A 23,767-nucleotide genomic window follows, 5' to 3' on the forward strand; every position below is an offset into this window, starting at 1 on the left:
CATTTGGCCATGCTCTTTGCTGAAGGTTATGTTTGCTATCATTGTGTGCAGATGGATGGCTGCTCTTTGGGATCAGGCATTCTCATTTCTGTCTAGCCTCTACAATGAGTTGGTATCAGCCCTGTTTTTTCCTCAGAGCCAGGCAGGGAGCTTCAGAGACCCACCAGAGCACTTTGGGTTGTGTGATGCAGTAACAAGCAAGGTTCTTTAGCCCGTGCCAGTGAAACACATGCTAAAGCCTACTTTAGGCTTGTCCCAGGCAGAGAGTTCTGGCTAAACCTCCCAGATTGTCAGCCCAGGGGAACTTGGCCAGCTCCAGTGGGTTTGCACCAGTTTGATGCTGGTCTGGAGTGTCCTCCTCCCCCAGCAGGTCTGATGAGATGTGGTGATGCCCTCCACATCAGCTCTTTGATCACTGCCTAATTTTCTGAACCAGCTATTTGGGCATGGTATTTGTGAAACTCTCAGCTCTGTTAGTGAGAGACTGTCAGGCACTGAAGTGAGAAAGGAAGGTCATTTGGAAACCTGGATGGATTCAGTGATGTTGGCTAAGAGTTAATAGGTGTCATCTGGCTGGGTCAAGAGCTTCAGACTATAATTGTCCCTTTAGCCTCTGCCATGTGCTGAGTGAGCTTGTGGCCCACCAGGCTCTCAAGCCAGGATGGTGGGGCTGGACACTCACATCCACTGGCTAACAGCTGCAGTGTGTGGCATCATTCATACCTGCTGAAGCTTTCATCCCTCCATCTTCCTTGTTATTTCTCCCTGTGGCCTTGATTGCAGCCAGCCTGAGTTTAGTGATGTGGTTGTCATCTCCCCCTTTTGCTGTGTGGACAGGATCTCTGCTGGCTTCACTTATGGCTGAAGCACCAGTATGTCTGTGTCCAAAGGAAGACCAAAGTAACAAGCTATTGTTTACATCAGTTTTTCAGTTAGAATCAAATGCTTGATGCCCATAGATCCCTCTGGGAATCCCAGCCTCAGCCCTTCAGAAGTGCTCTTGGCTGCTTTCTGGTTTTATGAGACCCTCCACTGGGAGGGCTGTGCTGCACAGCAATGAGGAACAAGTTGCTCTGACACTGTCTCATTTCTGGAGAGTGGAGGTGATTAATGGATTCTGCTGCCTGCTTGTGTCCCAGACATCCAGAAGCAAAACAGTGTGTTTGGCAGCCCTGGAGCTGCTGAGCAAGATGTGTACATGCAGGCTGGAGGGCTCCAACGTGTCAGAGAAGTGCTGGGAGGAAAGTGCAGTGTCCTGACATGGCCAGGACCTTCCAGAGCTTTGATATTGCTGCTGGCAAAGAGAACATCCCCAAGGACCAGCAGGCACTCCTGTGTCACAGGTGCATCATTCTCCCTGGGATAAGACACCTCCTCTGCTTTAGGCCAGAACTGAACTGGTGGAGATGCTGCTTGTCCCAGTGGTTTGCAGAGGCATCTATCAAAATATCTCCTTGTGTCCTTCCAGGATTCTGTGGATGTTTGCCTTTGGAATGTCTTCTGAGAGCAGTGGAATTAAAGCAGGTGTGGATCATATTTTATTGTTCCTGCAAGCAAAGGTAGAAGCAAAGTCAGTCAAGCTCACATTCCCTTCTGAGAGCAAGGATCTCCCTTCCTTCTTCCCTCCTCCATGCCCTGCCTTGCCTCTCTTGGCTTTGCATCTTGCAAATCTTTCTGGAGACCGAAGGACTGATCCTCCTTGGGGCAGTCCTGATCTCCACGTGTGAATTCCCATGGCACGATCAGGGGATCTCATCCCTGGCTGCAGCAGACACTGGCCATGGGTTTACAGGGAACCTGTTTGCTAACTGGGCAGTGAAGCAGTGGGGCACCCAGAGGAATGAGGATGCAGAGCAGAAAGGGAGCAGATCCTCCAGCAGAACAGGCTTGGTGCAGCTGCTGTCAGAAGAGCAAAGCTTGCCTGGGAGGAGCTGCAGTGGGCATGTGCACTGTTGGAATGATTCCCTCCTGCCAGGCCTCTGGCACAAAACACAAGCTTGGTAACAGCTTGGGCAGCAATTGCTCTGCTGAATTAGTCGTGTGTGGCCCAAGTCTGCCTGTCACCTCCTGGCCTGAAGGGGAAATGGGACCTGCTGTGTTTTGTCAAATCCCTGGCCAGCCCCTAGACTTTCTGCACAACCTTGTTTTGACAGTTACCACCAGGTTCTGCAAAGCACCTTCCTGAATTACCAATATATATATTTTTTTCTTTAAAAAAAAAAAAATATATATATATACACATGTAATTGGCAATGCTATCATTGTAATTAAAACCCTCTTGGAAGTGTTCATGCACATTTACATTTGAATTGACACATCCAAAATTGTAGTGATAATGAAAACAGCTTAAGTAGGATGGGGGGGGGAAGACAGCTTTTTTTAAACCCCATTGAATATGACAGAGAGTGTCAGCTCTCAGGGACCTGTTAAAGTTTTAATTTGCCCCTTCTGCTGCACTTCTCCTTTGCTAAACAACATTTTCATGGCTGGCTGCATTTCTTGGTTCATCACAATAAACCATGCAGAGGAAGAAGATGACTGGAGAAAAAAAAAAGTTGTCTCCCCCCTTTTTGCCCCCAGGGCTTCCCTTTTCATATATACACACTCACACCCTTTTGAACATTATAAACCACTGTAGCCCAGGGCTATTCCTGTCTGGCATGATGAGTTCTTGGCAAAATATCATCCTGATGGAGGGGAGTGTTTATTTTGGGTGACTCTGGATTGAATCAAAGTGATGTGCACCTGTTTGCAATTCAAAGAACTCATGAATAGCCTGCCATATTATTTTGAGGGGCGGTAGCAAGTGGTTAGACTCAAAATAGTGTCCTCTAGAATAGAGCCACGGGGGAAAAAAAAAGAGACTTGATTGAGAGGGGGATGATAAATGGTTGAACACTGGCAGCCATGGCAGCTTGAGAAACGTTGGGGTCAGAGGTGCAATGGATTTTGCTATTCCAGAAACAAAGCTCTGAGCAGCAGTTTCACTGCCTTTTAATTTTCCTCATCCTCGAGCGCTGAATGTGGGAGTTGACACCAGATTGCTGTAAATAATGTAATTGGAAATCTCTGTGTTATGGAAAAGCAGATGAATGCAAATAACGAAGCTGAGGAGACTTTGCTCTTTCTCCTTGCCAGTGGTTTGCAGCCTGCCAGAGCCTTTGGTGGAGAGCTGGGACACGGGGAGTGTGTGGGCATGTGCTGCAGGAGGGCAGGAGCAACCAGGTCCTCCCAGGGTGCTTGTGTTTCCAGGTGCCTTTCTCTCCATCAAGCATTGGAGCCCAAAAAAACCTCCTCCCCTGCCTGTCAGCTGCTGGGGGGTTGAGCCAATAATGCTGGTGTCAGCATGGGAAGCTGAAGGGAGCTTTTTTTGCCTCTCACCCAGCCCAGGGGACTGCAGGAGAACAGTTACAGTCAGTAAGTGGGAGAGCAAAACGTGGCTTTCCAGCTGGGACCCTTTCTAAGCTGCTCAGGGCACTTTTGCCTGGGTGAAGGTAACTCTGGGAGGCTGCAGATGTTTGTTATGGTTCATTCCCAGGCTGCTCATGGTGGTGGTTGGATCATCACCATCCCTGGAGGTGTTTAAAAGCTGTAGATGTGGTGCCTTAGGGATGTGGTTTAGCACTGAACTCGGAACAATTGGTTTAGAGGTTGGACTTGATGATCTTAAAGGTCTTTTCCAACCAGAACCATTCTGTGATTCAGCAGTAATTCTGTCCCTTCATCAGCAGGGCCTAATGATTTCTTTGTTGAGGAGCTTGTTCTGTCACTTCTATGTTCACAGGAAGAGGAAGGAGAAGTTTGAGCAGTAACATGCTTTTAACCAGGGCCCAGTGATTCTCTGCTAGGTCCCATTTACCAGCTGTAATGTGCCAGATGAAAACACACATCTGCTTTTGACTGTCTCATCCTGTTGCTGTAATGATAGCTTGATGCAACTTTAATAGGAATATTATCAGGGTTATGAAAGGCACTGAGCTCTCTGGAGTTGTCATGGCCATGGCCATTAAATTGGTTGGAAGTAATAACAAGAAGAGTCTGTTGCTGGAGTAGTTCATCTCTTAGAGTTTCCTACACACTTTGCTTTAGGGTAGTTGAGGTGTCAGGGGAGGCAGAAGGGCAGGAGCTGGGAGGCAGAAGGGCAGGAGCTGGGAGGCAGGCAATAGTTGGTGTGGATTTTGGTTGTGTTTGCCTGGCCTGGTTTGTGTGCCGGGGGAACTGCAGCTGGTGACCTGTGGTGTGGCCTGAGCCCCACACTGGGCCACCTTGTCCTGATCTGGGATAATGCAGATCTTCCTCCCCTCTGCCAAGCACTCAGAGCAAGGGATGATGAAAAATCAGGTTGCTGCAGGAAACTGGCAGGGAACTGGCAGGGGCTGGCTCTCCCTCTTGCTGATGAAATTGCAGCTCCAGTCAAACTCGAGCTGTCCAGAGGCAGAACTTCACCTTATGTGCCAGCAGGACTGGAGGGAGCCAAATTCTCCACTCCTTGGAAAGAACAAACTCCTGGTAATAAACAGGGCTTGTATTCTTGAAGTGCTGTTATAGATTTATTTATTTAAAATCAAACAAGAACTTTGCTGTCAGGCCACTTTTTTGCGATCGATGAAGCTGCCATCAATAGCAGTCAGCAGCATTGATTTATTTTGATGCATGGCTGCAAAAACCAACTTGTGTGCCCAGCTTTAGGACAGAACATGAACCGTGATCATTTTGGAGCAGAGGTACTAAATTATTATAGGGGAGAGCATCTTGCTACAGATATTTTAGAGCCGATTTCAAAACAAGTTCAGTCTGCTGTAATGAGACTGGGCTCTATTAGATGCACCAATTTAAAGTGAATATGTATGCAGAGAATCAATTTTATACCAGCATTACCACATCAGAGGTAGCTGTATTATCCTGTTAACTCTTTCTATAACTGGACTTGCTTTGGGGTAGTGAAAAACCTGGGGGTGAGCAGCCTTTTCTTACAGCAGTCCTTGCTGTGTCTGATGAGTTTTATGGTGTGCCTAAATTGGAGTTTGCCTGAAGATAATAGGTCTCTCCAGTGCTTCAAATTAAATTACAGATGTTGCAGGCTCTGTTCAGGGAATGGCTGTAAGAAAGGGATGCTTCCTCCCTGGCAGTTTGTGCAAGGAAGCTACGTGTGCCCCAGCCACCCACTGTGCAGCAGGGGATGGACAACGTCCTCTCCTCAAGGCACGGTGCTGGTTGGGGTGCAAACCCCATGTCCCCAGCAGTCCCTGCTCTGCCTGCTGTGTGCTGCCTGTGCCCAAAACCTCCTGGACAAAGCAGAACAGGGGTTGTCCAGCCTGCAGGTCCCGTGTTGGGTACGTTTACCTGAGTTGTGGTGGGGTAGAGATGTCTGTCCCAGATTTAAAACTCATGCTGTGTTTCCCAGTTCTTGCTTTTGCAGGGATAGCAGAGCCCATTCCTCCAGGGTCTCTGTGCCTCACTGATTAATGCTGTTGTACAAGCTGTACCAAATGCTGTGCAGTCCCCACATGCCTAACAGAAGGAGCTGTTTCAGCTTGTGCCTTGACCATTCACCAGTTTGGCTGTTTGCATGCTGGTGAAAGAGCTGAAGTGTCCTGCCTGCCAAGGCCCCCCCTGTAGAAGAACTCCCAGTCTTCTCTCCTTTTGAGGAACTGTCTTCCCAGCTTTTAGTTGGATGGCAGCCTCACCATCCTGCTGGGCTGGTACCCAGCAGGAAAATGTTGGTGTAATTGCAGTGTGCTCTCATCTCATTTCTAGGTCCTGCTATGGTGCACGTGAGCTTTGCTCTTGCACTTTCACAGTAACTGCTGTGGATGCTTGGTCACAGTGATGCTCTGCTGGGTTCTCTTCTTTCAAAAAGCATGTTCCCAGGCTGACCTCTGAATTCAGATTGCCCTCACTTGGCTCTCAAGACCTCAAGTACAGAAATTGCAGCTCTCTGTGTTGGTGGCCCTGGACTAGGAACTGGGCGACCTGCTGAGTAATTTCCTCCTATCTGTGTGATGGTGGTGTCCTGCTTTTTGTGCCTGCATGAGAAGAACTTCTCATGAGTGCCAGGTGTCATCACTGCTCTCTGCTTTGATTAAGCCCTAAGTGCAAATTGCTGTAATTAGGGATATCTGCATTTGCACCCATTGGCATCGTGATGGTACTATATGCAAAATGCTTTGGAGTAGAAACATTGATCTCCCTGACTCTGAACAGAAGTGTAAGGTTTCTACCCCTCTGCATGAATTAGAACCTGGTATTTTTGCTATGTTAATTTATTTTTGCCCTGGCTGTCTCATTAGCTCAATAGTAGACTGCTGGAAGGCACAAATGAATTAGCTTTTTAGAGGCCATTTCTCCTTGTCTGAGCTGCCATCCTTTTGCCTTCCTCTGGCTCACAGTAGGCTTTATATTAAATATACTTAATAATGCTCCTTCATCATAAGCTGCATTAAAACTAAACTAGAGAGCAGAGGATGTTCTTACAGGAGATGCTACAGTTTGGTGCTCACAGTCCCTTTCCTGCTTCAAGTTCAGCTTGAGTGCCACTCTTCTTGTTCTGGGGTTTTCAAGCACACTCCTTGGATGATCTGGCTTCACCTGAATTGCTCTGTGAAATGAACACTGAGGTTGTGCCATTTGGTGCCACAGGACACAGTGTTCCTGCTGTCCTGGCATTGCCACCTGCAGCCCCCAGCCCCTCTCTCAGAAGTGACCCAGGCTGAAGGACCTGGCATGGACTGAGAGGGTTGTCAGGACTTGCTGCAAGACTTGTGCAAGACTTGTTTTACTCTTAAGCAGAGCACGTGCTTGGGGCTGGTGCCACCCATGGCATATTCCTGCTCCTTCCAGGAAGCTTTTGTTTTTGTGGATTCCCAACAGGGACTCTGCAAGAGATGCAGAGTCTGAACTGCTTAGTGCAGGGAATTTCATCCTGTAAGTGTGTAAGTGTCCTGCAGCAAGCCTGGGAACATGTGTTGGACTCAAACTCAGCATCAGAAAAGCTTCTGATCTTGACTAGGAGAATTCAAGAAGTTCCATGGTTTGCACAATCACCTTCTGCTTCTCCTTCAGTCTGTGCCTCTTGCTCATTCAGATTTGTGCTTTTTGGTGGTGGAAGGTGGATGGAGGTGAAGCTGGGTCGGTGGGTGTGGAGGGAGAGATTTGGGATGCTGTGGTAGTTGCACTGCTCAGGGGAACTGGTGGACTCTGGGAGCTGGAAGGTAACACAGGTCTGGTCAAGGTGGCTCAGAGGGGGCTGAGCTCGGTGTGGGGGCTTGTTTGGTGCTGGTTGTGCTCTTTTGCTGTAAAAAACCTGGCCTTAAGGTGTCTCCATCTCCCCCCAGGTTTGGAAGAGGTCTGGTGCATGGTTCTACAAAGGGCTGCCCAAGTACATCACACCTTTGAAGAGCAGCAGCAAAGCCAGCGAGCTGCCCCCACAGCCCTGGCAGAGTGAGACAGCCCTGCTGGAGCCTGAGGGCAGCAGGACCAGCAGATCCTTCACCTGGGCCAGGGGAAAAGGTTGGTTGCCTGCTCCTTGTCCAGAAGAAAGCAGGGAGAGGGGAGGAGAACGTGTGGGCAGGGATGCTCTTACAGTCAGTGGGTAGGAGTGAGCTGTGTCCTTTGTGCCTGACCCCCTCAGCAGGTGAGATGATCAAAGCTCCTTCCCCAGGCCTCGGGGAGGAGGCTGAGGTTTGCAGCACGGAGACCTCAGGGCTGGGTTGTTCTTTAAAATGTGTCTCGGTGAAGCTGTTGATTAACTTCACCCTGTGCAGGGCTGGAACAGTGAGAAACCTGATTTATTAGCTTCAGCACTCCCATCTCTGTTCTTTGAGGGAGACCTTGATTGAAGTAGATCATTGTATCACATGTGGCATCTTGAATTGCTCCCGTGTCGGATCCCATTCGTGGGGCTGCCTTGCAGGGATTTTTTTCCTTGCTCTCTTCCATCTGCCCACCCTGTTGTTGCTCATACACCCACTCCAGTGCTGAGCCCAGAGCCAGCTGGGGGGAAGCAGCAGCTTGGCACTGAGGAGCTGAGCACTCAGGGTCATTAGCACAGCAGCGGATGGATGCTGCAGAATTAGAGCTGCTGCCAGTCTGCTTTGATTTTTCTTCATTTCTTTCTGGGGTGGCTTAGCAGAACTGTCTGGCCTTTCTTCCTCTTCTGTCTTTTGCTATTACATCCCCTCAACTGGAGAAGACCTCATCAGTGTACCAGCAGCATACACTCTTTCATGTAAAGATAAATCTTATCAGAACTGCAGGGGGAAATAGTCTTTTAATGAAGAAGACTCAGGAGAATTGAGTTTACAAACCTTCTCTTCAGGGCCCAGCTAGGAAAGCACTCTCAGCTCTACTGTAACTTTTGTAATTAATGACAAATGAGATCAACAGTAGATGGTTGTGCTTCCCCTCAAGGACATGCTTGGAAAGAGTTGTCTTAACAAATTAACTGATTGATGATGAGGTACTTTCTGTACACACAGTACAGCAAACTTTATGAGTCAAATATGCAGATCTCAGACCCAGCCTGCTTTTTAGTTCAGCTTGTTTGTGGGTTTTGTTTTGGGAAAAGACCTCCCTTTAAATACCAGCAGAAGCAGCAAAGGAACAGGTGAGAGACAGCAAAGTGGCCTTTGGTAGGATTTTTGGCTGGCTGCTATTTTATGGGTTGGATTCTAAAAATTTATGGTTTTGTTTTCTGGTGCTTTCTCTCCTTGTTGGCCTTCTCTGTTAGGCTGCCTGTCCTCTGGACAGCTTTCAGTGGGCACTGCAGGCTGTAATTCATCTATGAAGCTGGGAGCTTGTACCTCTCACCCCTCCATTTCATCCTTTTTCACCTGCCAGTGCCGAGGCTTCTGCTGTTTGTCACCTGAAACCTCTGACACGTGCAGTGCCCCCTTCCCCCATGGAGATGATGTAGCTGTGATACTGCCAGCCTGAACCAGCTCTGGCATTTAATGTTCCTGACTCTGAAAGGCTGCTCTCAGTGGGGTGTCCTTTATCTCACCCCACCACCCAGGCACCAGAGGAGCCTTCTCTCACCTCTTTAGGGATTCAGCTCAGGTGGGACCAGCGCAGCCTGTGGGAGAGAGGAGCCAGGGTTATTCCTTCAGCATCCTCCATGCCAGGAGCTGCCTTTCAGCTGGGACAGGGCAAACCTCAAGTGTCCCTTTTTCCCCAAAAAGAAGGGGGTCAGGGCCAGGTCCTGGTACCAGCCATTTCCACAGCTCCTGCTGCAGGAGGTTGGGAAGGCAGTGGGACTGAGGGACAGCAGGAATGTGCCTCTTGGAAGAAAAGCCAAACCCACCAGGAAATAGTTTTATTTTTACACACCCATTATTTCTCGTGCGCTCGCTGACACTGGGATTTGCTGTTGCCTTTAGTTTTCCTGTAATAAACAAGCAGTTGCCATGGGAACCCTGCTATTAGTTAAGGCACAAATGTATTATCATGAGGAGAATAGCAGTAATATTTCTTGTGCTGGGGAGCAGCTCCTCTCCATGTGGTGGAATGTGGGTGGGTTTCTACACCGGGTCAGGCAGGATGGAGGCCACCAGGGGGTGGGGAGCAATAAGCAGCGGGGCTTTCCTTCCCCTGAACTCTTGAGTTCTGCAGAAAAAAATGTAAAATCTGGGTGGAAAAAAAGAAGTTTGATCCCTGAGCTATTGCCCTGTTTGGCAGGAGGGCTGCCTGCTGCTCTGCTTGGTCACTGGTGGTTTCTCTCCTTGCAGTGTGCTTCTGTCCTCTTGCCAGGCAATGCTGTGCTGCTCTCAGAGGCAGCAGCTGGGCAGGGGGATGAAGGGGGCTTGTCCTGTGTCTGTGTGCTGGAGGCCAAATCCCTGAGTGATGGGAGCAGTGAGGAGGGTGTTGGGGCACAGCAAATGCTTTGCAGGCCACCAAGGGGTCATCCAAATTCTCTACAAGTTTGTTTAAGTGCCAGAGCTACACGTGCTGTTTCTGAAGGGGAGAGAAGTTTGGTCTGGTCCTCTCCTTGGAGATGTCCCTGCAACTCTGGGCAGTGCTGGGCTTGATCTAGCATAGGAACTGCACTCTGTGAGACACTTTAAGTGTAAAAAACCATCTTCATCTCCACCCCTCCCACCCCCAGTGACCCAGAACTCTTGGTCTTCATGCTCCCTGGGGCTCATGTTCTGTAGGGGAGCTGTGGGTTTCTCCCTTTGGCTCTCTGTGCCACGAGGCTGCTGTACCTCAGAGGCTGAACCAAGTATTAGAGGGTTCAGAGGCTCCAGCAGCTGCCTTGGGGGTTCTGGCCCATGTTAAGTGACCCATTCCCTGAGGGGATATTGCTTTTCTTGCAAGTTTTATCTCAGCATATATTTTTTATGGGCTTTTTTTTTTTTAATGAGATGGAGAGGGATAAATCTGTTACACTGTCTGAAAGTACAGCTGTCCAGCAACTGTTACTGATATATCATCAACTGCTGGAACACCAGATTTACGACTTCTGGGCTGTGGAAAGTGCCAGCAGAAGGTCTGGGAGCTTTGGGAGAAAAATTACCTTAAAGAGGGAAACATTGGTGCAGTGGGTAAAACACACACTTATTGGCAGCAGAGAAAATGAGAGCAGGCAGGGCTGCTCCTGTGGTGCAGGTGCCTTTTTGTGTCATTAATATTTTTCCCCCTCTTGTGCTGGGTCATTTCTGAACTGCTGAATGGCAGAAGGGAAGGCAGCTAAAGTCACCTCCAGTGATTCACTGGGGCTTTTTCCAAATAAATCCTGACTTCCAGCATTTCTAAAGGATTCGTGTAGGAAGGAGCTGCTCTAAAGCAATGGATTTTATGAATCCAGGAGGCAAAAAAATGATGATGCCCAAGTAGGACAGGAGTGTATGTGTTGAGCAAGTTGGGCAATGGGGTGGTCAGAATGGTACTTGGAGGTGAGACTGGGATTTTGTAGCAAAGAGCCTGGTGTGTCTGAGTTGCTACTGACAGTATTTATAAACAGTCCCCCACCTCTCCCAGCTTTGGGTTTGTTCTGCAGCAGAACAGGGAACTTGTTTCTCAGACAGATGTCAGCTTATAAGTACATTCTGATGAATATAATGAAGCAGTTGGGGCTTTCTTTTTCTCCAGTAGAGGCTGTAGGTTGCAGCATTGCCTGATCTATGTCCCACCTGAGCCAATATTGTGCTTTCCTCTGGGTTTTGTGACCCACTCTTGGAAATGTCTCCTGAGCTGCCAGGAGAGCTGCTTCCTGCCTTGGTCTGATGTAGTAATGCTGTAGGTGCAGTCCCTCAAACAAGAGTTATTTTCCCCTTACCTTCCTTCTCAGACCCATAATTTCTGTTCTGAGATGAGGCCATAACAAAAACCCAGGAGATGGAAAAACACCTTTCTCATTTTCCCCAGTGCAGCTGGCAGTCAAGGTATCTTTAACACTGGTCTAAGCAGGAGAGGAACTTGCACAATTGCATGGAAAAGTGGAAGCAAGCTGCCAACTTGGGAAGTTATGTCTGGCAAAACGAGGCTCCTTCAGCTCTTCTGGAAACTATGGAGGGTGGAAAGCAGGAGGAATAGGGCCAGAATTCAGGGAGGGGAAAAAAGAAGTCCTAAAAGGAGGGGAACAGTGTGGGAGCAGGGGAGCAATCCTTGCCTATTCATCCCTGTGGCATAGGGGTAATACAGTCCTGGGCAGTGTGCTGATAGGGATGGGTGTCTGATGAATGGACAATGAGCTGGTGCTTCCTGTAATCACTGCAGGGTTTTTATGTGGTGTGCTCAGCATTTATCTGGTGTTTTCCTCATCGATTCACAGAAGCCCTGCTGCTCTTGCAGTGCAGCTCAGAGGAGCCTCTCTCTCCCCACATCACTCAAATGTGGGGGCTCTTATGATGGAGCTGGGACCCCTCAACCTGCTGCCACTGGGCTGGAAGCAGCCTCGTACCCAGCCCAGCCCTTTGGGGGTGGGAGATGATGAATGGCCCGAGGAGGGGGCTCACTGGTGTGCTGGCAGGGGGGTCAGCAGGAGCAGAGCCCAACTCCTGGGCCAGCCACACCACAGAGCTCTCAGCTTTGCAGCACGGAGCTGTGGGCAGCAAAGTGTGGCACGGGGGGGTCCCCGTGTCCCAGTCAGATTTGGGAGGTGTGTGCATCTGCTTCAGGTGCTGGCACCACTGCAGTGTGGGTGGTGGAGTCATAAATCATTTGTAAAAAGTAGAAGTGCATAATGTTTGAGAGGAAGAGGGAACAGCTGTAGGGGAACCGCAGGTAGGGCTCCTTTTGGAGAGGGAGAACGTGACTGGCGAGTCAGCGTTTGTTCAGTTTTTATTTGGATCCATCTGGCACCCTCTTTGATAAGTGTTATGAACACTGTGAATAACTCTGTCACTCTTCTCCCCCTGATCTTCTCTGCAGTGGTTTCCAGCGACAGTGAGAGCGACTCCGAGTTCAGCTCCTCCAGCCTGGATGACAAACCCTTCCCTGGGGGCTCAAAAGGCTCACAAGGCAGCAAGCACACAGCAGGACTGGGTGAGGAGTTGCTGTTCCTCGTGGCTGGAGGGTGGGAAGATGTAAAGTGCTGGAATGTTTGGCTCTTGATGCTGTGGGGTTTGGCTCAGCCACTCACCTGCCCTGCTCTAATGCAGCCCATTGGCTTTAGCTGTGCCAGGTGAGGAGCTGGTCCTTTCTTACTGGAATAGTAGCAATGGTCAAGCTGGTGGAGAGTCACTCCATTCGTTTTCTGCAGCCTTCCAGGGTCTGCCCTTGCAGCTGGGAGCTGCTCCTGACCCACCTGGCAGGACTTTTCCATCCAGCCTCCTCACTCCTGGCTTTATAACCCTGGCATCACCATTTTAGGAGCGGAGAGCAGGAACTGAGTGTTGACTCTGCTCCTGAGGGTGCTTTTCTGTTGTGTCCCAACAGCACCCATCAGGGAACCCAGCCAGGCCGTGGGGAGGGGACTGGGGAGCACCCACTCTCCTGCCCTCTCGGGGAGCAGCTTGGGCAGGGAGCAGGGGGATGCCCTGAGCACCACCGAGAGGGACCAGCCAGCTGATGGGTGTGACAGTGATGTTGGCAGCAGAGCCCCTGGTAAGCTGAACCTCCTCTCTGGACAGATCCATGCATTTGGGGCTGACTTCCCTTGAAGCACAGTTTGCTCAGAGGCACACCTGGCAAAGCTGCAGTCCTGGAGCACCTTTCCCTGCTGCTTTTCTCCTGGCAGATGCTGTCACTGCGTTACAGCTCACTCCTTCCTTCTTCCCTGCATGCAGAATCTATTCAGCAACATAAATAATCAGCTGGGGGTGGGGGAGCTGCCTACAGCCACCTCCCAGAGCAGCCCTAGACTTGGTCTGTCCCCCCTGCAAAGGCCTGGGACTCCTGTCCACCTTGCAGAGCTCAAACTGAGCTTTCACTGAAGCAAAGCAGAAGCCCAGCAGCTTTAGGAGGCTTAAGAAATCTTTTCCTAATATTAGACGGCTCTTAAAGCCAAACACGGCTCATCCCAGAACTCCGCAGTGCTAAAAAAGAGATACTTTTTACCTCTCAACCATCTTGGAACAATTTAGTGACTCTGAGAGCAGAGGCTGCTATCACATCTGATCTGAAAGAGATGCAAATGTTACCGTTTAGCGCTGCTCCCTCCGGAGGCTCCTGCCGCCCTGGGAACCGCCACTCCTTTTGTTCCTCGGCTTGTTTTGTGCCCTCCGTGCTGAGGCGTAAATTGGATTAGAGAGAGCAGATTTATCCTTTGGTGCAACACAGAGTGGCAGCTCCCCCCCCCCCTCTCCTTCCCCACCCTTCCCTCTAGAAAGAGCCGGCGTGAAATTGTTTCTTTGCTCCATTCTCAAGTTTCAGAGATTTGCAGTTTTGCTCCCATTTTAGTTCGTGCCAAAGCAAATCAGATGTGTGACACTTCTGCTGTGTTTGTCCTCTCTCGGGATTATCCTGCTGCCCGGCCTGGGTGGTTTATTTTAAGCCCCTGTAGGCATTAGAGAGCTGATTCCCCTTGTGTGTTGGCTCGGGTTGTTGTGGAGAGTGAGGGTGACTTCTTGGGTGCTTTTTCTGCTGAAGTCTGGATGGTTGCACACCTGGACAGTGTGTTTGTACAGCCCTTATCTCTTTATAGCTGTCCTGCCAGCTGTTGGAACTAACTGCTGCCTGGCCATGACACTGCAAACTACATCTTACAGGCAGAAAATGTCTTTTTCCTGCTAAAAAATCCTGTATGCAAAGCTCAGCACAAGGGGTCAATGCTCTGCAGTGAGATCTCCCCATGGTAGGCAGAGGAGAGCTAAAACTGACAGGTAGCATGGACATATATTTTTAAAAAGAATGAAAAATGTAGTAATCTCATGAGCCCAGTTAAAATAGTCCCTTAACTGCAGAGAGGGTTCTGCTAAGGAAAAGTTTAAGCTAGGTTGGCTGACTAGAGAATATCTGTAAAGATCTTTATTACATCTGGGGTCACTCAGTTCCCAGGCTTGTTCCTGAAGGAGCTGCTTTGGTCACACGTGGTGCTTGCAGCAGCAGGGGGGCTCTGCAGGAGGGTTCTGCAGCATGTTCTGGAGGGGCTGCTGGTGGCTGCAGTCAGCAAGGACAGGCTTGGGAACTGATGGAGGGTGGCAGGAGGCTGGGTTCTCAGTGTCATTGTCACCTCAGGGAACCAGGCACCAGCCAAGCATCCTCCTGGGCTGGGGAGCTGCTGTGGCCTCCCAGCTTCTCTCTTCCTCCATCCAGGATGTGTGGGCACAGAAGGTGTCAGGGGGGGTGACAGGGCAGCTGGCTCCTCCTGTGGCATTAGCAGCACAGTGGGAGACTCCAGGGAAGGTGTCTGCAAGGAGAAGAAGTTTGTTTTCTCTCAGATGTGTTTGGGATGTGGTTCTGCCTCCTGCAGGGTGTGAGCAGCAAGGTGGGTGTCTGTTTTACTGTGAGAGCAGCTGGGGAGATGCTGCCAGGATGTGATCTGTGCAGTGAACTCCTGGCAAGCACCATCCCTGATGTATGGATTCAGGAATCAGCCACACGTGTGGCCTCCTGCGCCGTGCTGCTCTCTAGCAGGTGTCTTGAGCAGATCAGGCATCCAGGAGGCTGTAGCCTGGCAAGAGCAGAAAATAAGAGGCAAACCAGTCCCTTAGGAAGTGTCCTGCTGTCCAGAGGGATTTACATGCTCTGGAAGTCTGGATCATGACAGCACTGGGAGCCTCGGGGTAGGTGGCAGTGCCTCTCCTCCTCTTCATTTAGCTCAGGGCTTCATCTTCCTGTGCTGGGCTTTACAGACAGGATGCCACAATTTGTCAGGAAGCAGAGGCTGCTCTTGCAGTCTCTTTAGAGAGTGGTGGAGATGATAAATCCTGGGTGTCAAGACTGTCAAAAACCTTTTGCTGTAGCTTTTCTGAAAGGCTCTGCAACTTTATAGCACTGTGTCAGGAGCAATTTTTGCTTCATATTGGCACCTCAGGTGTTGTCCTCCCAGTGACTTTCTTTTCACTCCTTCTCACCTCTGCTCTAATTCCAGTCTCAAGTGTGACTTTGCAAAACACTTCAGCATCCTGAAATCCCATGTCCCACCCAGAACAAGGAATTAGAGAGTGGTGCTGCAAATGCAGCTCTTCTCATAGTCCTTAGCTCTTTTAGCCTGAAGGCCAAGACAACAGCATGGCTGTGCAGCCAAGGAGAAACAAGGAGCTATTAAGAAGAGTTTGTAGGATTCCAATGTGTTGCTCCAGCTCTGGCTGGGGTTTGGTGAGGCAGATAATGAAGCCTGGGATTTGTCATAAAATGAGTCATTGTCAGAGCTGCACTGGGATTTAGGCAACCTCAGCCCATGAGCCAAAGTTACAGAAGAGAATGGTGAGTTGAAAGGCTGCCAATTTATATATTTTTTTATTTTTATCGGGTTTTTTTTTACTGCCCACTTTCAAACCCTTTCAAAAGCATCACTTTTTGAGGGTATGCTGCTGCTTCTTCTGAAGCTCTGGTTCCTGGAGGTGCCCACTCTGACCTGATAGCTGTTAAGAGGAAGGTCATGCACTGGTTGTCCTGGAGAATGTTTTATCCTAAAGAGGTTGAAATTTGCACACCAGAAAGAAGCCCAATTTTTCTTTTTCCCCTGACTTGCCCCTAGCTAGGGGGGTGACTCACCTTATTCTGGCTGTACAGCTATGTTAAGAGGTGCCTCAGTTAACAAAGACCAAAATCCTCACTGTTTTTTAATTATGACATTTTTCATAAAGAAATCATCACTATCTTACAGTGGTTTTCAGTAGCCCATGGAGAGCTCTTAATGGAGGTAACATCTTTGGGCTTGGACCTGGCTGCTGCAGGAAGTAAATTAAAGGCATTTCTCCTCAGATCATCAGCAAGTTCTCCTTTGATGGGTCCCAGTTAATGGTGTCCTTGGTGTCTTTTGTGGGTCACCTGAACAGCTTGCTGGTAGGGAACAGTGAGCAAGCTTGGCATGGGCTGTGGGGCTGGAGAAGGCTCTGATTTGTACTTAAAAGAGGAATTTTGAGAAAAACAGCCACCAGGTAAGCTAATGAATGAGTAGCAAAGGTCTGAGTGCAAATCACAGACTCCCCATCTCTCTGTGTGTGCCAGTGTGTTGTCTAAATCATTAATACTTGCAGGGATACAGCAGCTGGCAGTTCAGCAGAGCCACATTAAACAGTGGTGGTGCTGAGTCTGGGAGCTGAGGCAATGCTGGAAGCCCCTGCTGGGGTACAAGAAATGTTCTGGCTTGCAGTCACAGGGTGAGCCCAGCTGGAAGGAGCTCCAGAAGTCAGCAGGTCCAGCCTGGATCTTTCTTCCAGGGTGCTGAAGCTTCAGCTTCTGGATGCCTCCCTTTGGGTGCTTGCTTTGTAGCTGTCATGCTGGGAGAGGCTGAACAGAGCTGAGCAAAGGGCCTGGAGCTGAGAGATGGGCAGGAAATGCTGCTTCCAGCTCTCTTAATTTGGGGAGATTTATGCCCTGTTGTTCAGGAATTGATTGGATTTAGAGATGAGGTGTTGTCACTCTCTCTGTGGCTCAGTGCATCCCTGGCTGGGGTAGGCATCAACTTTTGCTCATAAATATGCAGGCTGCTAATACATGAGCCAGGCAGAGGCATTCTGCATCACTTACATGGCAGGAAATTCTCAGGGCATCTTTGAAGTTAAAGCATTAGCTTCTTTTTTTCCCTTCCCTTGTGTTTCTCAGATCTCTGCTTTGCTCCCTCAGGGAGGATGAGGAGGTAACATTTTGCTTCAGTGGGTCTAACTACTCCATTCCATGTAGGAAAAAAAAGTTGTCCTCACAGTAATTAGGCTCCGAATGGGATAGTAATTTCTTTAATGGTTTTATTCCTGGCAGTCTTTGGGGAGGTGACTTTTTGTCTGCCTGTGCTTTGGTACAAAGTTGCTTAGACCACTCACTCCCTCATCCTTGTGAGCTACAGGCAAACAGTGTAGTCTTCCAGCACCCCCTGCTCATCCTCCCTCTGGAGGACAGGAAGGAAAGGGGGGGTCAGATGAGGAGGAGAGACCCTCACCCACATTCAGCCTCTCCTCTCCAAGCCTCTGCCTCAATAATCTTTGGGGGGCCCCACTCTTTGCCCCCCTGTGCTCAAAGCTTGCTGCTGTTGCTGCCACAGGACTGAGTTTTCCTGCTGCCAAGGAGTAGCTCTTCTTTCCCAAAGTGAAAAAATTGAATTGTACTTCTGTAGCTGAGAAGCTTTGAGCTTTCTCTGCCTCTTCACGTTGGTACTGCAGAGCACCAAATGGTCTTGCTGTATTTATAAATAAAATATGTCTTCAGGGAGCAGCAGTATTAGGAAATGATTTAAGGTTTGCATCCTTGGTGGAATCAGAAGCAGCATGTGCACCCTCCCGTGTTTTAAAGAATTAAAATATTTTCCTCCTCAAATGGTCGAGCCAAAACATCTTCAGGTCTTTTGAGTCTGCCTTGAAGTTAAGTGGATAAAGGCTCGACGACCTAAAAAATAAATTGCTTTCACAATTTCCATAATTCTTTATGGAGTTTTCAATTGGAGACTTCTTCCTTGAAAATAGAGGAATGACAAAGACTCATTCTCTTGCCTCTTTCTCTCAATATATCTGGAGACAAGGCTGCTGCTGAAGATGAAACTCCTATTTTTGTGCCTTCTTTCACATTGCAGAGGTCTTTGACCAAGCAGCCTGCCTGGCCTCCTGCCCCCACCTCCTTAGAATTATTCTCTGTCCTTTGCAATGCCTTTACTCCTCCCTTCCAACTTCCTATTCAGCATTTTGCACAAAGCACGGAGGGCAATAGTTGATGCAGTCTTCCAAAACAAACCATGAAGGAAAGAGCATGGCAAGTCAGTAATATAGAAGTTAAAAGTCTGGATTGTGGAGTCTTTGTAAACACATTGAGAAGTTTTATGGCTTGGTTATCTTTCAACTGGGACATCAGCCAATAGCTGGTGGGAGGAGTCTGAAGGACCCCCAGTGCCTTCAACATTTCCATGAACACAGCCACTGGAAAAATTCCCTTTCCTTTCTCCAGGAGTAATTTATGTCCCTTCAGTGCTGGCAGAGAAGTCACCTGGAGGACCTGGTCTGGAACCCTCAGAGCTGAGGCTTGGCTTGCTGGCTGAGGTGGCCCTTTGAGGGAAGCATGTGCTAGAGGATCAGTTCTAGCAGCACAACTCCTTTCTCCTCCTTTGCCAATTTCTTTCCTCTGTCTTTTCTTTCTTTAATAAAGCTTAATGGGCCTTGACTGCTGACATAGTGCAGAGTAATGATGCACAGACGTTCTCTTCCTTATTATTTTTAGGAAGCTCTTAAAAAGGTGCTGAGCGTGGAAAAGCAAATGTAAAATAACTTTTTCCGAGTCTCTCCGCTTCACTCCTTTCCAAACAACACTTTTGTCTTTATATATTTTGAAGGCAAACGATGCATCCACACCAGAACACGATGCTGATGGAGGTGAAGATGGAATTGCTTTGCCTGGATCCAGCACTCACCCCTTGCCCACTCCTGTAGGACCTCACTCCAGACAACAACTGCTGCCAGTGGTGACTTTCTGATGCCAACTTTTGCACAGGCATTAGCAACACGGTGGCACCTAAGAAAAAACATCTGCTCGTCCTTCCTGCCTCACTGGTTTGGTCTGGTTTCCCCTTCTGCTGACTGACACACACTTTGGGGTGCTGCTTGGAGTGGGGTTTGTGGAAAGGCACATCCAAAGTTCTCCCTGGAGCTGCAGAAACGTGAGCTGCTCACTGCTGCTCCTGGCTTGCCAAGCCCAGCCCGGGGTTCAGCTCCTGGCCTGGCAGTCCTGACTTTGCAATCTTCAGGAGAGAGGGAAATTCACCCCTCTGTCCCTGAAGTGTTTGTCACTTCTACTGTTTGTCTGCCCAGGGCTGAATTTCCCTCTGTGAACCCCACGGGTGAGCCCAGGGCTCCAGTTTGCACTTGGCTTCCACAGTCCCAGGGGGTCACCCCTTGTGTGTTTTGACATCGAGTTGGGGTGAGTTTGGTGGGAGCATCCTGATCAGCAAATTGTGCTCCCTTTTCCTTCCACTGAGGTCTCTCTCTGCTCAGGGAGCTGCTTCAGTTGGTATGGAAACACTCAAGGAAGTTTGCTATGAATTTTGCAGTCCTCCTGGCTGTGTTCCCTGTGCTGAGGGTGATGCTTTGACACTGGGCTCACGGGCAGGGTGGGTTTCCTGCAGGTCCATGGCCCAGCCTGTGCATACCCAAATTGGATAAAAGCTTTTAAACTACTTGATCTTGTTAAGCTCTGCATATTCTCCTCCCACATGCACGTCTTGTAAGCTCTTGCATCAGCAAGGGCTTTTGTTTTACCTTTTTCCTGCAAGTCTTCAGCATCTGGCTGGCTGGGATGGTGTCATCATGAGTCAGGCTGTAGAAAACTGCACGTCCCAGTCCTGCTGATTCTCTGGGATGGACAATTTCCCTCTAAGCTCTGACAGATGAGAAAAATCAAATTACCTGACATTTCTAGAGCAATTAATTCTTTGAAGGTCTGAACAAAACTCACACAAGACAAGAAGGAGTCTGTGGGTTTTTATTAAATGCTTTAGATCTGACCTGTCTTTTTTGCTGAAGAAATAAAAGATTCCAGAAAGTTCCCTCTGAAATAGTGGATTTAAAGGCAATTTGTGCCTGTTAATGTCAGCCTCTCCCCTTGGTTATTACTCTTTTGTTCTCCTCTCCTTTGCTACTGGGTGCTTTGTGCACATGTAGTGTATGCTCTTACAAATGGCTGCAGTATGAAGATAAATGAGACTGGGTGCTGGAACATTGTAACAGGAGATCAGAAATCAATCCTTGACTTTTCTTGCTAATTGAACATGGTCCAGCAGAGGACCTTCCTGCTGTTCCAGCTCACCTGCTATGGCAGGTTGCTGAGAAAATCCTCCCAGCTCTTCCTCCATGATCCCTTCCTGCCTTTTAAAAAACAAACTCAGAACCTTTGGGTGATGTGGGCTGTTTGAGGAGGCAGAAAGAGAAACCCCTGGCTGTGGGCTTCACAACATGGGTGCTAAAGAGAGCAAGGGATGAGATTGTCCTCCACGGAGGGATGCTCTGTGTCATGGTCTGTGTTGCTTAAACCTGGCTGTTGAGACTCAGCCAGCTGCATCCCTGAGGGGATGATGCCAAAATTATATTCAGAAAAAGCAAATCCAAAAGTCAGCCTTGGCTGGATTGCAAGCTGAAGTTTTGTTGCTTTTTCTGAGAGCTGTAGGGTCTTCCATTTCATAAGTGTTTTGTCACCAGGGAGGACCTGTCTTGCCCTGGAGTTTTTGGCAGTCCTGCAGATGCTCTCTTGCTCTCCCTCTCATTCCTGCAGTGCCTCACACAGCCTCTGGTAATGCTTTTGAAGAAGGAGAAGGAAAAGGACACTAAAAAATGGTCTCAGCTTCCTTTAAACCAGTTATTTTATCATCAAAATCTTGGAAAGAGTTTCTTGTGCTTCATTTTTGGGGGGTGCAGACAGGTCACTGGTGTTTTCACCCCCCACCCTCACTCCTCAGGGCCATTTCCCACACCGTGGGGTTGCCAGATCTGCACGGGAACTTGGTGACCCTTGCTGGTTTGGGGTGCAGCTTTGAGGCATGATTTTGATTTTAAATGAGGCTAGGATTTATGAAACACTCTCTGAGATAAATTTGAGACTGATCTTTTACCAGTAAGACTGGAAACATTTTCTTTTTTTTACCTCTATATTTTACCTCCATGGAGTAATTCCACCTGAGTGGTTCTGGTTCCACCCAGAACCATTCAGCCAGCTATGGGAAGATTTCTCCTGGGTGCAGGGAAGGGTCTAACCCTGGAGAATGTCATCTCCCACCTATGAAAGTGACAGAGGAATATCTACAGCTCTCTGCACATATTTTCTATAAAAACCACTTTTCTCTTTGTTGTGTCTCTCTCGGTTGTGTTTTGTAGCTTCAGTTGGCATCTGATCTGAAACCTGTACCAGCCAACTGCCTTTTTCATTGGCTTAAGGTGGGCAAGAAAAGCTCAGTGAATCCAGCTCCATCTGCTCTGGTAGTTTGTGTTTCTTTTATTATTTTGTTGTTCTTGTCTCCATCCCGTGCAACTTTTATGTAGTGTTTTACTATGGGAAACAATAAAGGTTTGGCTCAGTAACAACTCCTTGCCTTTCTTGAAACAGTAAAAAAGTTCTTTTCCATTCCCAGGTTGCAGATACTCTCCAAATCCTTGGGCTGGCTCCAACAAGGAAAGAAAATAATCCAGGCCATGGAATGGTGATTCACAGGGCTGGAGCATCATTGAATTCTGCACTTGCAAATCTCCTTTTGTCTTGCTCCTCTTTGGCAACTCGTGCTGGCTGGGGGCACAGATCTGCTCCTCAGCCCCTCGTGGAAGATGCTCCTTGTTGTAACCACTGAGTATAAAGCAGCACTGACTGTCATTCTGGCCCCCTGCTCTCCCAGGGCTTGTTGCCCTCTCCAGTTTGACAGTCAGGATCCATTTAGCTTTGCTTCCAGAGGAGCATCTCTGCATTATTCCTGTGCAGCCCAGGGATGCTCTGTGGTCCCTCCCACTCAGCATTCAGCTTCAAGGTTTCAAATGGCTTTTTAATCTGTTTTTGCTTTTCCCATTTTAAAAGCACCTCAGTAATTGCTGTCAGGATTGTTTTGCTGGGGAGCTGCCATTAGTCCAAGGCTGGAGTGTGTCAAGGACTAACCACCTCTTGTGTTCCTTCCCCCTTCCACTTGCCATGACAACCACCAATATGTTGGGAAAGTCAGCTGTGGGATCTCCCTGAGTCAAAAACAGTGGCCACAAACTGCCAAGTTTCTACGTTTGCTTTTTTTTTGTTGTTTTGGTTTAGTTTGAGGGGAACAGGGATGCTTTCTCTGTAGTCCTGCATAGCTGAAGCAAGCAGGGCTATGAGCTGGTGTTCAGACAATGTGTTTCTGGTCATTAGTGCATGGGACAGTGACACAAAATGGCAGATAATCTCTGCAGATGGCTGAAGTTTATATTTAAAACAAAACTTAGCATCAGTTGCTCTTCTCTCCTCCTCCCCATCCCTCCCAGATGTTTCCTTCCAGGGAAACTGGAAGCTTGGGGACATCCCTGTCTCACCAGCCCACTTCTCCCATTTCTTCCTGCCACTTCTCCCATCCTCCCCACACTGGAGTCTGCTCCTCTGATTGTAACACCTTTTCTCCTCAGGTGGCTGTGCTTGGAGGACCATTCAGGGAAGAATTTTTTTTTGTTACAGGCTGATGCTGCAATCAAATAATGAGACTTTCAGCAGGTGCAAGATGACAAGTGACAGGTGAGCATCTTGTGGAAAACTTGTATCTTGAGCTGCTCATTCAGATTCCTTCCTGACCATTGCCACTTATTAGCAGTATGTTCAGGCAGTGCTAGGAATGTCTGCAGTGCTTGAGAGGCATGAGAGGAGGATCTCTGTGTGACCTGTGCTGCTTGCTGGGGACCCTTGTGCACCCCTGCCTGGCACCTCTGTCCCTGCAGAAACATTTCTTCTCATTATCTTCATGGCAAAACATGAAAGGAGCCAGCCCAGCCCCAGGTCTGGTGTAGCACACTCTGCAGACCTGTGCCCAGCACACCCTGGAGATGCCTGTGTAGCACCCAAGGGTGCTGCTGTGGTCAGTGCCTGGGAGCTGCACCCTTTCAGATCCCTATGAGGTGGAGGGCTGTCCACACTGAGGATCTCTATGTTTGTCTGGAGGCATCCCTCACGTTTCATCTTCCTTCCACTGATTTCTGTCTGGCACTGGATGCTGTTTGTAAAGTCTTGGAGGGATTACTGCTCTTGTTTTCCTTCTCTGCAATGAGTGGCTCTACATAATCTGTTCATATTTTGCCAGAAGGGATGGATTCTGTTTCCAAAGTATTTTTGTTGTGGACTATAGCAGTTTAACAGCAACAGTGACATTCTGAGCCCTTTCTCAGCTGTGCTCTGTTTCCTTCCAGGTGCTTCCCCTGACCAAATGCAGCAAACAGGCAGCACCACCTCCCTTTCTCATGAATGCTTCTCCCAGCCTAAGCACTGGGAGTAATTATTATCTGGGGCTGCAGATTTGCTGCTTTTGGGGGCCTTATCAGGGCAAGGGATGCCAGCAGAGACACCATCTCCTTCCTGAGCATAACAGATCTCTGCTTTCAGAGGTAGCTCTGAGCAATTACCCCTGAACTGTGGATGCTGTTAATTATTTGCAATTACACACCTCCCCTCTGGCTGTCCTGTCCCAGGCTGCTGAACCAACCCCTCACACATTGGAGCTGCCCTGGAGCAGCTGCTTCTGGGCTCAGTTTCTGGG

General features: G+C 48.8%; 1 protein-coding gene across 3 annotated transcripts in view; it reads left to right on the plus strand.

Annotated features, from left to right (window-relative positions):
• RPH3AL (rabphilin 3A like (without C2 domains)) overlaps positions 1-23,520 on the plus strand; it is a 41,412-nt gene extending 17,892 nt beyond the window's left edge. Inside the window, exons 7-11 of one of the 3 annotated variants that reach the window (XM_071765566.1) lie at positions 7,335-7,509; positions 12,370-12,483; positions 12,877-13,044; positions 22,650-22,755; positions 23,421-23,520. In XM_071765566.1, coding sequence (XP_071621667.1) covers positions 7,335-7,509; positions 12,370-12,483; positions 12,877-13,044; positions 22,650-22,755; positions 23,421-23,433 — 576 coding nt within the window. In that variant the 3' untranslated portion in view covers positions 23,434-23,520. Of the gene's footprint in view, positions 1-7,334; positions 7,510-12,369; positions 12,484-12,876; positions 13,045-18,859; positions 21,597-22,649; positions 22,756-23,420 lie in introns of those variants that run through there. The other 2 variants (XM_071765568.1, XM_071765567.1) reach the window with 2 other exon arrangements.
• The last annotated feature ends 247 nt before the right edge of the window (positions 23,521-23,767 follow it).

This window comes from Heliangelus exortis, chromosome 21, assembly GCF_036169615.1.
Source record: "Heliangelus exortis chromosome 21, bHelExo1.hap1, whole genome shotgun sequence".
Lineage (NCBI taxonomy): Eukaryota > Metazoa > Chordata > Aves > Apodiformes > Trochilidae > Heliangelus > Heliangelus exortis.